This window comes from Vanacampus margaritifer, chromosome 1 (genome assembly GCF_051991255.1).
Source record: "Vanacampus margaritifer isolate UIUO_Vmar chromosome 1, RoL_Vmar_1.0, whole genome shotgun sequence".
In the NCBI taxonomy this organism is placed as follows: Eukaryota; Metazoa; Chordata; class Actinopteri; order Syngnathiformes; family Syngnathidae; genus Vanacampus; species Vanacampus margaritifer.
Window position 1 is genome coordinate 57800226 of NC_135432.1, and position 15374 is coordinate 57815599.

General features: G+C 41.3%; 1 protein-coding gene across 5 annotated transcripts in view; it reads left to right on the forward strand.

Annotated features, from left to right (window-relative positions):
• The window catches only part of impg1b (interphotoreceptor matrix proteoglycan 1b), a 30905-nt gene extending 15877 nt beyond the window's left edge, over window positions 1–15028 (forward strand). For 3 of the 5 annotated variants that reach the window (XM_077557125.1, XM_077557134.1, XM_077557161.1), the window contains 8 exons: window positions 51–1621; window positions 2463–2552; window positions 6489–6708; window positions 8267–8477; window positions 10139–10324; window positions 10416–10599; window positions 12219–12302; window positions 14115–15028. In XM_077557125.1, the coding sequence (XP_077413251.1) occupies window positions 51–1621; window positions 2463–2552; window positions 6489–6708; window positions 8267–8477; window positions 10139–10324; window positions 10416–10599; window positions 12219–12302; window positions 14115–14198 (2630 nt within the window). In that variant the 3' untranslated portion in view covers window positions 14199–15028. The remainder of the gene's footprint in view (window positions 1–50; window positions 1622–2462; window positions 2553–6488; window positions 6709–8266; window positions 8478–10138; window positions 10325–10415; window positions 10600–12218; window positions 12303–14114) is intronic. The other 2 variants (XM_077557151.1, XM_077557142.1) reach the window with 2 other exon arrangements.
• The last annotated feature ends 346 nt before the right edge of the window (window positions 15029–15374 follow it).

The following is a 15374-nucleotide window of genomic DNA, read 5'->3' on the forward strand; positions in this document are numbered from 1 at the left end:
TGATTTCTCTTTTTTTAAACACGTTCTCAATGTTTGTTTTCTTTTGCAAGAACCTGAAGGGGCAGACACAGGAGAGAATGATCACTTAACCTCGTCAACACCAGACACTCATCCTGAAATAGTGATCATTGATGAAGCTCACCTTTCTGGCATAGAATCTGCTCAGTCGTCTCATGAGGGTGCTATCATAGGCATTGAACCTGAGCCTGACATGCAGCCGAGACCGTCACCTGCGGACAAAGGCGATGCCCCCTTCGAGGTCACCAATGAAGTAACAAGCGTTGTCTCCACCAAATCCCCTATCGATGTCTCTAGTGTATCCAACAGTGGTTCATCCAATGAAGTTCCCATTGAGGTACTAAGCAAAATCCTTAATGAAGCTCCCAGTGAAGCTTCCAGCAAAATTTCTAATGAAGTCTCCAGTGAAACTCCAAGTGAGGTCCCCATCAAGTTCTTCAGTAAAGACCTTAGCGATGCTGCTAGTGATGCCCCCATGGAAGTCCCCAGTGCGATCCCCAGTAATGTGCCCGACAACCTCTCTAGTCAAGCTTCCATTGATGTCCCCAGTGAAACCTCCAGAGAGGCCCCCACTGAATTTCACAACGAAGTCTCTATTGAAGTCCCTGATGAAGTAGTCGATGAAACTCCTAGCGATGTCCCCTACATTGTCCCTATTCAATCCACTAGTGAAGCCCCCAGTATTGCCCCTAGTGCAGCCCCCATTGAAGTCAACAGTGAAGCCACCAGTGACGAATACAGCAAAGTCCCCACTGAGTCTCATGACGGGCCCCAAGTCAAAGTCTCCAATGATGTATCAACTGAAGCTGTCTTGATGACCCACAATGAAGATCCCAGTGAGGCCCACAGTGAAGCTGCCGAGCCAGTGCCCAGTGAAGCCCCCAGCATTGGCCCCAGTAAAGCCCCCAGCATTGTCCCTAGTGAAGCCTTCAGTATTGGCCCCAGTGAAGCCCCCAGCATTGGCCCCAGTGAAGCCCCCGGCATTGTCCCTAGTGAAGCCTCCAGCATTGGCCCCAGTGAAGCCCCCATTATTGGCCCTAGTGAAGCCTCCAGCATTGTCCCCAGTGAAGTCACCAGCATTGTCCCCAGTGAAGCCAACATTAAAGTCTCCAGTGAAGGTTCCGTCGAGGCCCCCAGTGAAGTCCTCAACCTAGTCCCCACAGAAGCCCTTAGCATTGTCTCAACTGAACCCACCATTGATGAATCCAGTGAGACCCCTGGCGAATCCCTCAGCGAACCGCCTAGCTCAATCCCCACTGAAAGTTCTGAAAGTGAAGGCCCCAGCGGAGCGATTCCAGCTTTGGCGGACCCTCCTTCAGAAAACATCCAGGACGACGTGGAATCGAAACAGGATGGGACGGAAGAGACCGAAGCTCTGGAGGAGGAGAGCAGTAGTGTTAGATACCCTTCAGAGGCTGACGAGCGGTCGACGGCTGCCCCATCCCAGAGACAAGCCAGCACTCCTGTCATGGCCGCGGTGCAGCAGAGCAGAGAGCTAGTGGTTTTCTTTAGCTTGAGGGTGACGAACATGATGTTTTCCGACGACCTGTTCAACAAGACCTCCCCAGAATATAAATCACTGGAGAACACCTTTCTCGAACTGGTAGGTACACAAGCTTTTGTGCTGGATGTAATGCTGATGCACGCTACCTTTTGGTACTTTGTTTTTTGAGCTCATCATTGTGATGAAAGTGTTTATCATTTGACAAGGTCATTGGCACTTAATATGGACTTTGTGAGGTTGCACTTTGTAGCAAGCCTTATCCTCACAGCTGCCAATTTAACTAAACATATCGTAATATATTTCTATTTTTTTTCCTAAAATGATATTTTTTTTATAAATGTGAAACATTTGATATGGTGTTAAGCAAAGGCCAAATTTCTCACGAAATGTGTTGTTGCCAGCAAATAGTAACTATTGAGCGCTGTACTTTCACAGTGAGTTAGTTAGAAACAGCATACGACTCACTAAGAAACTTTATTGTCATTTTATTATTATTTTTTTTTACTTTGTGGCTGCCCCTACAGTTGATAAATGTATTTACTTTTTCTACTGTGTTGAACTACAAATTGAATGTGTCAATCATTTATTTGCTAACTGACAAAGACCCGGGCCAAAGCTAAAAGAAGCTAAAGTAGCTAAGCCAATGAATATATGTGCTAAACACTAACATAACTTACATAAACAATGTGATCATGTCAGCATGCATGTCAAAGTTTGTACAAGCACTGCACACATCTCTTGACAGTGACTATGAGCAGTGGATGGTCCTGAATATTTTAGAGAACTATGCCAGGTGATTTGGGGTCGCTTTTGTTTTGTCTTCTCGACAAGCCAGCGTTCCAACACAATGATTTTAAAGCTGTTATTTGAAGGTCAAACAATTACTTAGTGTGGAGAACGAGGAATGAAAAAGTTCTACCAATAATTGTGTTTCACTCAGACTCAACACTCTGGGCCCAGAAAGCCGCCAAATCCTGGAGCATCCAGTAAATCTGGGTTTAGGAGACAGACAACGTTAGCCTCCATACCGGTATTTTTTTTCCATATTGGAACTCACATGTGTGACATCTCAGAGAGAGCGCAAACTTTTCTACCTAACCACTTGCTAATGCATCTTTCCTAACTCAGTATGACAAATTGAAGGCACACTAACACACTTTTCACCATAGACGCTGTCGCTGTAGCTGTCTATCCTGAGTTTTTTTTTGTTGTTGCCTTAATTCTATCTTCAGCATATAGAAAGCTTGTTTGATTAATTGTGTCTGTTATGTAACCTGTATTTAACCTGTATAAAAATGAGAAACATACAGATTTATTTTAAAGTCATCTTTTTTTTTTACACTCCAAACCTATAGGGGGCAGCACACATTTACTTGTAAGACACAAACAATGAGAGGTAGTCAGTGAATTTGTCCTAAAATAGAGTTTTAAATAGATTATTCAGGCTAAGAATATCAAATAGGCAACTTTTTTTTTTTAAGTATATTAAATTTAATTAAATTTATAACTAAATTTAACGTGCTATGCTATCTTTTTTAAGCCAAACGGATAACCCATTTTTCTTTAACTGCGAGTTTGAAAAGCATAATTTGGACTTCATTTATATTTTTAAAGTACATACTCTTTCATGAAATAAAGCTAAATGTTTATAGTTACATATGCAATGCAGTGAAGTACATTTTATTTATTTATATATTTATTTATTTATTTGTGAGTGACATTTGTCCAGATTTGTTCAGCGTCTCGTAACATTGATTTGTTGGGGCCTTATTCATAAATACTAATATATGGAGTCATGTCAATTTAGGAGGATTTAATACAAAGAGCAATGCACCGTAATTAGTCGATAAAATCAATAATGTAATTTTTTTTCATTAATTATAAAAACACAACCTTTTTCTTAATAAATTGTTAAAATAATAATTCCAAACATAACCATTTTTTAAATTATGATCATCCAATTTTTGGAGTATGTCACACAACACTCCCATAATTCCCTTAAATAGAAGGTGTCCTTTTAATAGGCGCTTTTCATTTCTTTCTTTTTTAACTCCATAACATAGATCTACATCTACATCTGCAGCGGAGTAAATTCACCAAAAGCACTATTAGTGGAAATGCAGTATTAATATTGAATAGTTGGTATTGGAAAATAATGTTGGTGCTTGAGTTTTAGTACTATTAAATTCTCATAAAAACAATGTTAGCAGGTGTAAGATTAACATAATAGCCATTAGCAGTGAGGGTGCCCATTTTTCATTTGTTATGGGGTGCTACAGGTGTGTTGTTTGTTGCTGTTTGGGGTTGCAAAGCGGCCCACGCACTGTAGTCTGAATCATGAGACCTTGGTCTGCCTTAGTCATTGTGGAGGTTTGTCATTTGTGCATGCTAAGAAGCTTTCTGTTATTCAGGTCAGTTCCTGCCCTACGCACACACACGCACACGCACACGTGCTATAAAAGGGTTCAAGCTGCTTTGCGCCATGTGTGGGCATCTGCATGTATGTTGACACACTACCCTGCATGTAGATACGAAGACAAACTTAATGTCATTTTGAATGTGAATAAAAGTGAACAATTGTTATTGGGTGAGGTTTTGTTGAATCACTCTTGTGGGTGAACATATTGTGTAGCTAGTGACCAGCACTGCCACAAATAGTGAACCTCAAAGGGCCAAGACATTTTTTTGGATTGAGAAACAATTCTCCCACACTACCTAATGGAAATGATCGCACAACGTTTATTAATTGTCCAACTTTATAGACTCATCATTCACTAATACAAGTCGGTTTATGCACGAATGAGTTGTGTTTTCTCTCACTTTTGTCACGTTCAAGTGTAATTGTAAATCAAAGTAATTACTCAATTTAATGACCATGGAATGATGGTAAGGTGAGTAAGGAATCTCACTTTTTGATATTCTCAACTGTTATACACGCATGTAATGATTAATAGCGTCATCTCATGCAACTCACTATTTAAAACAGAAGTCAAATGTTTTCTCCTCAATATGTTGTGTGCACCCCACTAGTCTAAACACGGCATTCTGCCGTTTGAGGTGTTTACTGTTTTATCAAGTTGCGCAAATGCGAACGAGCAGACACAACACATGTAACTGAAGTCGTTTTTTTCTCCGCCTGAGGCCTGCCTGCAGGCCACAGAGCCGATTACTTCTCAATCCACTGTCGGTTTACTTTTAGCTTCTCGCTGGAATTAACTGATCTTGTTGACGATGTTGATTTATTTTCCCACAGAGAAGCAAACCCTTTCCCGTCTGTCTGACATCGCATTATCAAATTGTCAAAGGAAAATGATAAGTATTCATTAACAAATGTGGACATAAAAAAATAAAATAAAAAAAGCCTCTCCATCTCCAATCTTTAATGGTTGCCCAAGCAAAGGTTTGTGCAGTTCTCCTCATCATTCCTTGTATATAACTTCCTGGAAGCACAAACAATAATGTGATCAGACGTTTGAGATGGTAAGTATTTACTGGCTTTAATCGATAATAGTCCATTAGAATCGTCCTTTAAATGGGCTATTTGGAAAAAAAGAAAGGAACATTTGAATGTGACATAAAGCAGCCCATTTAAACGGTTTTGCCAGACTTCCATTAGTGATCCTGCACACCCAATGCTTGACATGTATACATTCATATACATGAAACCTGCTTTTTGTTGTTGTTGTTGAACTCCTCCATTACTGTACCTACTGGTTTGTGAAGCAACCACTAAAAACTGGACATGGAGGTTGGAATTACTCTTGGACAGTGACACGATTTATTAAACAGCAGGTTCCTATTCGTTGTGACGAGAAGGGATGTTTCACTGGGAACCAGTAGATACAACTAGTAGTAGTTTCTCCTGCCTAAACGGGACGCGGCTGTTGTGAGGTTTGGCGATAAAGCAACCACTTTGACCCTGCGCGTGCCAGGTACCGATCGGTCTCTAATCCATTGTTCACGGATAATTTGACATCGACGCTCGGAGACGAATGGTCGGGAATGGCGGATAACAACCTGGCCACTCCTGCCGGAGACTATTAGCCGCAGGGAAGAGGCTGTCACGAACGTGTCGGTGGGCGAGATGTGAAGTAACCCCATCAGAGGCGAGCTCCTTAAGGTCTTCTTATCTCCCACTCCGCAGCCCGTCCAGCTAAGGCCTAATCTCCCCAGCTTGGTGTTTGCCGAGCACGAAATGAAGCGGCTGTGGGGGTGGGAGCGCGATCGATGCCCATTGATGCGCGGCCATTACTTGAGCCGGTTGACTTTCTGCGCCGCTAAATATCGCCAGCATCATCAGTCTCTACGGTCTTAATAGGTTGTTTTTTTTTCCTACCTGATATCGCAACTGCAGGCTCCTTTAAATGAAAGTACTGTTTGTGGTTTGCGGTGTATTTGCGTTACCTTCATGACATGATGCCTTTGCATGTATTAACTTGAGTTTATATTAATATAGAAATATATTCCTAACACATGCGAAGCCTTGCCGGTTGGTTATGCCCGTCTTTTGCTAAGCGGCTGATCCCTCTCCCTGTCTAAATTGCGTGACTACAATTAGCACGTTCTGCGCCGCGCTGCTAACGCAAACTCTAATTTCGCCTCCCGATCTTATTATGTCGAATGCCGTCATGGCGGGATTTCATGCTTGCATTAAAAATTAAATCACAAACTATTCATAGCGAACGCACAGTGAAATGTGACCTGGATAGTTTCTGGATCGGACGAAGCAGAGCCAACCTCAACAGCAAGATGATTCAAAGTAGATCGTGTTGCGGTGGTCTTCTTCTGAGGGAAGACGTCCTACTTGTTCTGATTTGACCTAATCCTGATTTCACAGCTCCTTTTCCCGTTTTTTCTTGAGCACTAACCAAGCTTTTAACCACATAGAAAGCTAAGAAAATCCAATCCTGCTTCTACTTTTGTCAGGACAAACTCATCAGAATTGCCTTTACCCCACTCGCTACAGCTTTTACCCTACCTGGAGTCCAATCTGACCGGATTCAAGCAGCTGGAAATCCTCAACTTCCGCAACGGCAGCGTGGTGGTGAATAGCAGGCTGAAGCTGGACAAGGAAGTGCCGTACAACGTGACCGAGGCGGTGCACTGCGTGCTGGAAGACTTCTGTAGCGCCGCGTCCAAGCGGCTCGACATCAAGATTGATAGCCGCTCCCTGGAGATAGAACAAGGTGACGTGTCCTTGCTGATAGAATCTCTGCTACCCTCCCTGAAAATACGTTTTTATTGCTCTCTCTGTCCTTTCAATTGTACAGACACAAAAACGAGAGCAACCCTAAGTCAAAGTAAGAGGCTCGCAGAGTGATGTCCACCCAATTTTGTGTTAAACTGTAAAACTACGGTCTGAGACTAATTTATTCTAACTTTGGTTACATTTGGGTCCCTTAAATCTCACAGACTTTTACCAGGCTACACACAGCTACAAAAAAATAGGGAGCACTCTGGCAAGTTTAGTCTCCTTAAAATGCAATTTATTTGTCCGAAGAATTAGGATAAAAAATAATTCCAAGTGGGCCTTCACACTGCCTTGTGTTCAGGTGTTAAATACAAATTGCAGATGCTCTCAGGAATTGTGCAAAACGTATAATTGGACACTTTCCAAACACATTATTAAGGCAAAGCCAGGGTGGCATTGTCACATGTTTTTCTGTCTATGATCTTGTGTGTGATAATCTTGGTAAAAGTGTCCCATTTTGCATATGAATGCTATGATTGCTGTCATCAAACTGATATGCCAATGAAAGAAAATATTGCCGCCGTGCTTTGTGATCAATGAGCTTGCCGTACCCACGGAGGTGTCAAATCCAGGCCCAGAAAGTAAAAACCCTGCCACAGTTTGGCGTTAGACACAGTTGCTCAACCAACAGGTAAATTAGCTTGTTTACCTGTTGGTAAATGGTTAATTAGAAACACCTGCGGCTAAAGTCCAACTGCGGCAGGGTTATTTTTAAAATGTATTTTGATTCAGCTACTATAGTTACCTGTTACATTTTTTTTAATGACAATGTATTCAAAGTACCATAACATTAAAGAACTTGATTACTTAATTATGAATTATTCCAATACTAAATATGATAATGAAGACAAAGTATACTAGTGTGTAGTAAATATCACTAAAATTTATATTTAGATAGCTATCTAGCTAGCTAGCGATGGATAGATAGATAGATAGATAGATAGATAGATAGATAGATAGATAGATAGATAGATAGATAGATAGATAGATAGATAGATAGATAGAGCAATATGCACGTTTTTGGAACGTGGGAGGAAGTGGCAGTAGCTCAACACAAGAAGGCCTGAGCCGAGATTAAAATCCTGAATCTCAGAATTGAGAAGCAGATGTGTTAACAAAGACTAGCTCACATTACGTTCTTGTATTGACTTCACATCCGACGGCGCCGTCATGAATAATAATGCAAAATTTATGGAGCTTGACTCGTTTTTCTCTAATGAAGTATAGTGAGTTCCGGACTCAAGTCGTATACTTATTCATGCCACAAGGTCAAAGTCCCCAGACATCCCTCCTCCCTGCACCGTAGCATAAACGTGATGCATCTTGTTTGCACGCACCAGCTCCTGACTGTGTATCTTATTAAAAGTCGCCGCTTCGCAGCTCATCGATCAAAGCGCCCTTTCATTTCTCCTCTGAACCTGGAGATGGCGGTTGGCTAGCAGGCTGCGCACGCAACACTCATGTTAATGTCACTCTCCTGCTTTTTCCCGCAGCTGACGAAGCCGACCCGTGCAAGTTCCTGGCCTGTAATGAGTTTTCACGCTGTGTGGAGAACAGTTGGAACAACGAGGCAGAGTGTCTGTGCGAGCCGGGATACAGCGCTGTGGATGGCCTTCCGTGTCAGAGCGTATGTGACCTGCAGCCAGACTACTGCCTCAATGGAGGCCTGTGTGAACTCAGCCCTGGCCATGGAGCCACATGCAGGTATTCTACTCGGGGGTGGGGGGGGGTTGGCACAAAAGTATTGCAGTGAATGTATTTTTTGGATGATGACACAAGAGCAAATACATACAGAAACACTGTCCGGAAAAATGTTCAAGGATGTCTCGGAATCAAGAATCATTGTTTTCATTATTTTAATTAAAGGTATTCTAGAGGATTCTGCGGCGAAGGAGTAGCCCAACGGCTGTTTGTGGTTTTCTCAATAGTACGCAACAAGCCCCCCCCCCCCCCCATGCATTTTACGTAGCGTCAATAAACAAACCGTTGAGCTGCACTGGCGCTAGTGTCATTATACAACTGTACATGTTTAACAAGCTTCATAAAGTATAGCTCTTACTCAAAAAGCCAACTGAAGTTACCTGTTCAGCAGAAACTTAGCGACCAAAGCATCCATCTTCAGACCTCTCTGCTGCTTTAGCGCATGGCATCGCTGAAAACACTCGCCCCACTGATCTATTCTGTATATATTACTGGATAGCAGCCCATACATGCCCGTGGCTAGCCGTTAAAGCCACAGGCCGGCCATCTTACTTCTCCCATCTCGTAAGCAGACTACTTTATAAACTATATGTATACGTACAGATTAAACATATACAGGCTCATAGGTGGGGTAGTCACTATTTTTTAACAAGTTTAAAAAACAACAACAACAAGTGGACGGTATGTATAGGATTGTATGCTGAGAAGCGTTTCTTGGGAGGAGTAATATGGCGGCCTCGCGGCTTCAAGAGTCTTGGCCTATCGGCTATCCAGTAATATAGTCAGATCAGTGACTTGCCCAAAATTACTTTTGTTTGGCTTCACTCTTTCAGTCCTTGTCTCCTCCGTTCAGCAACCTCCAAAACAGTCTTTCTTTTACGGCTCGGTGGTCCTGTAACCTTCTCTGCCATTGTTGGTTAACTTTGAACACACACGCGAGGGGCTAGCTACAGTAGGAAGAAGCTACGCCGCCGCGCTACTCGGGGCACATTCGTTATTGATTGGCTAGAATCTAACATTTTCCGCCACATCCACAGTTTATGAATTATATATATTTTTTGTTAACCATAAGTAGGCTACAAGTCTATTACAGGTTGATAAAGCGATTTTTAAGTGAATCAGACAACTTAATTTGTAGTAAAAATCCTCTCCAATACTTTTTACATTGTTTTAGGTTGCCATGTTTAGCTTCCTCATGATCACATGTATTGCTTGCTCTCAAAGAGCCTTGAAAAAGTCAATACATCATAACAGCAGAATTTATTATGCATGCCTGTTTTTTATCAAAAATTCTGATTAATAATAGCAGTCAATGTGACCAAAATGGGCATTTCATAATGAAACGTGGTATAAATCTCCAATTTGCAATAGTGCCATTTTGAACCTGTACATGTTGTGACAATCTGTTGAAAATTTTAGCATCCTTGTGTTTTTTTGGGATACTTTTTGATACAACAAATGAAATACATCAAAAAAGCCAAAAATGGGACAAATACAATCCAGGGTTTAATATGCACAGTATGTAAATTTAGCCCACTGTTGGTGTCCCAACAATTCTTCCCTTAAATCATGGTAGCGGGGTGTCAAAAATTCACTAAGATGACGGTAAAACATTCTTGAAGTGTGCCCTATTCTAGCTAACCTAGATAATTTCCATGTTCCAGATGCCCTGTAGGCAAATACTGGCACTACCATGGGGAGCGCTGCAGCGAGCTGGTGTCGGTACCACTCGACCCGTCGCTTATTATAACCTGCCTCGTGGGGAGCCTCTGCCTCGTTTGCGCCATCATCGGCATTCTGGTGTTCATTAACAAGAAGTGCGCGGCGACGAGGAAGGCGGTGACTTTGGTGTAAGTCAGAAACGCTTCAGCGTTCTCGTTATGTTTGTGATGTGAGCCTTTTTACAAAACCTCTTTCCACCCCCCCCCTCCCCCCCACTAGGCACAGCCTTGCTCCCTATGCCTTTGAAAATACTTTGAGGGTGAACCCGGTATATGAGAATGACGATGGCATCTTAAGCCAAGTGTCCACACTGCCGTGCCCCTCGAGTTCGGCCTCGTCCCGCTCTCACCAGTCTGAGCCGGAACTGTATGCCTCAGTTGAAAACATACATCTCAGTATTGAGGTACACAGTGCTGTGCGGCGCTAGCACTTGAACTAACAGCCATGCTACTAATTGCTCAAGTAGCCGACTCACTGCTCTAACGCACTCTCTGTCATTTGTAACAACAGAAATTGTAACTTCCTATCGGTTCGGGTTTTGAAATATGTTTTCCTGAAGGGAATCATTGAATAATGCACAATTCTATATTACAGAATAAAAGCCTATATGATCAAATAAAAGTGACTAGACACACTAAGTGACTAATATAACTGATATTATCATCGGAAGGGACATAGTAACTGCATAGCCACTGGCATCAACAACATCATAACAACATGTCATTTGTAACAACAGAAATTGTAACTTCCTATCGGTTCGGGTTTTGAAATATGTTTTCCTGAAGGGAATCATTGAATAATGCACAATTCTATATTACAGAATAAAAGCCTATATGATCAAATAAAAGTGACTAGACACACTAAGTGACTAATATAACTGATATTATCATCGTAAGGGACATAGTAACTGCATAGCCACTGGCATCAACAACATCATAACAACACGTCATTTGTAACAACAGAAATTGTAACTTCCTATCGGTTCGGGTTTTGAAACATGTTTGCCTGAAGGGAATAATTGAATAATGCACAATTCTATATTACAGAATAAAAGCCTATATGATCAAATAAAAGTGACTAGACACACTAAGTGACTAATATAACTGATATTATCATTGTAAGGGACATAGTAACTGCATGGCCACTGGCATCAACAACATCATAACAACACAATGACCCCAAGGCCCCCACTTGGTGCCCAGTCCGTCCTGTTAGGGATAACATTATCATCATAAGGGACATAGTAACTGCCAAGGAATTAACAACATCAACATCATAACAACATAATGACGTCACGACCAGGCCCTAAAACAGTACACAGACATAAGTCAATGTACTTTGCTGTAAAAATGGCCGAGATGTCTGCGTAGTTCATTTCTGAAAAAACAAGTCAGAGATAAAGCATCAATCATGAACTTTAATCACTAAAAGTTGCTAATTGCTTTTTTTTCTCTTTCATTCCAATATGTATTTGATATGTAATACTTAGCAGTCATTCAAAAGCAAAATTCATGTTCATCATTGGTTTTCTTATAATGAATTCTGCACGTCTGCGTTGTTGGGTAACGTTCCATTAGAAAAAAACACGAGGCTAATGCTAAGGTTTCATGCGATATGACGTCTCGTGGCAAGTCATGAATGCCGTTGCCGTTGGTTCACGCCATTGGAATATGTGTTGCACAAAGCCAAAGAAGAAGCGTAACGTGCTCAGAATTAACCACTTAAGAACCGACTTTTGAGGTTTCACTTCTGTGAGGACACAGAACACAGCTGAGGCTCCCGACAATGTTGCAAAACTTCCAAAAACCTGCCGCGCAAAAAACCCTCCAAAGATGACATCTGCTGTGTAGTTATAGCTTTAGGTCAAAAATGCTTGTTGTACTGTAGCGCTCGTCACTTTTTATTTACTCTCCATCTGCTTACGTGCTCTCCAGACGCCTCGGCTGGCATGAGAAATTAATGAAGCGTGTTGTCAACACAGTGGGTGTCCACTTTGTGTGTGTGCGTGTGTCTTTCCCACAGATCCCCAGACAACTCTACACCACAAGATCCGAAAAGTTAGTATCGGAGCTGGTGGACTTCCATCAATGCATCCCGCACAATGAGGTGAGAAAACCACCCGGGGATAGTTGAGTAGGAGTGGGAATGAGATAGATTCATCATTAAGCAATGATTTGCTCCCTTCAGGTTAAATATGCGCTTTATCTGCAAGTGCGACTGTAAATATTTGATCACGTTTGCATGAAATATTGTACAGATCTATGACAAGTGTGCAAAGGAAAATATGCACAAAAAAACCCAATCATTCCCAGCAAATGCAGATTCCTAAAATATTTTGTGCATTAGCAATATGCTTGATCGCCCTACAAATTTTTAACAAAATTTTTATCTGGGGCACTCCAAAAATGAGCATTCATGTATGTTTTTTTTTTGGGGGGTGGGGGGCAATTTTAACCTTGCTTGAACATTCTGTTATCTGATTAATGACACTTATAAGAATATGGGAGATTGTTGTCACATGTAGGACACAGCCAGTACGTGACAGAAATTCCTGCCACTCCTAATGCTTAATGCTGCTGTCGAACCTCTTCGTAGCCTTCCGTAACTGTTTCTCGAATCCACCAAAAAACAAAATAAAATATGATGACTCGCAGGAAGTTTACATTTAGGAATACATTTCTCAGCAAAAGATCCCCCCAAAAAGCGAATTCAAAATGAAAACTGAAGAATGACAAAAAAAATCTTGTTCATGAACTGAGGTTCCCACAGGAACTCTTGCACGAAAATACTCAAGTGTTGCAAAAAAGCTACAAATTATGGCCAAAAAGGTCAAGTTTGGCTTCATCAGATCATAAGTAGGCATGGGCCAATTATCGGTTTGATGGTTTAAAGTGGTTTCAATAACTGCTAATACTGGCTGTCATGGTAAGGGTGAGGGGACTTCTAAGCAGGGCAAAATAAGATTGGCTGCTTGCAGAGTTGATTAAACAAGCCACCTTATTGTAGTTAATTCCCTTGAATTAACGGTTCTCCTCGCAAGAAGAGAGAGGAAGGGTGAGCAACAGGAGGGATGGAGCGAGACGAAAGAGATACTCTGCAAACACGGATGCTTTTTTTGCTCTGTTGATTTAAAAAAATAAACATCACATAGAAAAAAAAGATTTTAAAAAAAGGTGCCAGTGGGTACTAGTTAGCCCCATGGAGAACATGAGTAGCACACGGGTCTGTTCTAAAAATAGCTCACCAGTGATGGGACACTGTGACATACTAAGGAGAATTAAAACAAAAGAAGAATGTTGACATAAATGCTGCTTTTGTTTACCCAAATATTTGTATTTAAAAGAGGTAATTTTAAAGCTGTAATTTTTCAGCGCATCTCCTCAAACATTTAATGTTGCTGTAAGCCTACTTGCAGCCTCCCTCACCACATTTCTCTGTGTTGCAAAAAGTGTAAAAAAATTGCCAAACAGCCCTGACATAGAACAAATGGAAAAAAAATCTTGTCAGTAGGAGACAGCCAATACCCCTAGAAATTCCTGCTGCTCCTCCAAAACTGCTGATGAATTTCCCTTTCCCACTTTTTAATCCATTTTGTGGGGAAGTCCAGTTTTCAGCAACATCACAGTGTTCCATGGCATATCTAATAGCTTGGAAATTCCTTTGTACCTTTCTGCTGACTGCTACCTTTTAAGAATAGATCCCTCTGCTGCTTTGGAAACTCTCTGTGGGGCATATGGCTTTTGGAAATGGAAATGTCAGGAAAATCCCACGACAACAGCGGAACTTTGTCTGGGGTTAATCAGAGGGTGTGCGGCGTGCTCAGTTTTTTAATTGCGGAAAGACTTTTGAAATGATGGCATTTTCAAAGGAGTGCGCGGATTTGTTTTTATCTTTCGTATCTCTTCTTGCTTCTCTCAGACGTGGCGACTGCCAAATGAATACAGAGCGTGTTTTCTTCTGTGGACATCAGACAGCGAAGGCGGTGAGGCCACCGTGGTGTGATGGCACGGCGGCGTCCCGGGGCCCCAGTTGCCACGGCAACAAACCCAGCGAAGGATCCATGCTTAACTGTATCTTTGATGCCACGCCCCCCCGAAGCCCCTGTAGAGTGTTAGGTCATGAATTGTTCATAGTGATGAATGTGTCTTGCTAGACGGTGCGCTATGGATATTGCAATGTGTGCGGAATGATGTTGTTTTCATGTGGAATCCAATATTTATTACACATAATGAACGATAGGATAATTACCTGTATGGCTGTTCTTTCCTCACAATGAGGTATTTATTTACAAAGTGACACACTTGGTGGTATCTCACTTTAGACATGCTTTTTATGCGCCATTGTCGCGTCCTAAAAATACGAGAATGAATGTAATAGTTGATGCTAACTAAAAGAAAAAAAGGCTTAGGTTTGTTATGTTCTAACAATTCTTCAAAGCTTCTCTAAGTCTGATCATTCATCTGTGAAGATTTTGTTTTTTTTTGTACACATTTTACAATTAAAATAAACAATAAAATGTTTTGCATCGGATATTTTTTTGTGGCAGTTGAAAGGGTTAGAAACTTGGAATGTAGCGTATCTCCAATAATAGATGCCATACCTCAATTGATGATGGGCCAACTGTCCAGTGAACAAATAAATACTTCCCTTTTAAGTAAAAATATTTGTAATACCAGACGCCATGCCTCAAATAATCAAGGGTTTGCATCAAGTGAAACACCTCACCTCAATTAATTAAAAGCCTCCTTCTTCTAAATAAAACAAGAGGCCATGCCTGAAATAATTGTGTTGCCCACTGAATCAAATAAAAGCCTCACCTCAAATAAATATTTGCACAGACTCCACGCCTCAAATATGTGTGTCGTTAATGAACTCCTCATCGCAATTAGATGACTCCTCTTTTTCCTATCAGAAATATATAAACAAATATTTTTTGCAAACAGCCACCATGTCTCAAATAATCACTAAGCCATAATATTAAAACAAATAAATGCTCACCTCAAATAAAACACATTTTTTCTCTATCAAGATTTTTTTTCCCTGAACAGAAAAAAATATATATTCCTGCTAATATATCCCATACATAAATAACAGGCTGAAGCAAATAAATGCCTCACCTCAAATATGCCTATGCAGGAATGTGCCGACAGACACCTTGCCTCAAATAATCAGTGTTTC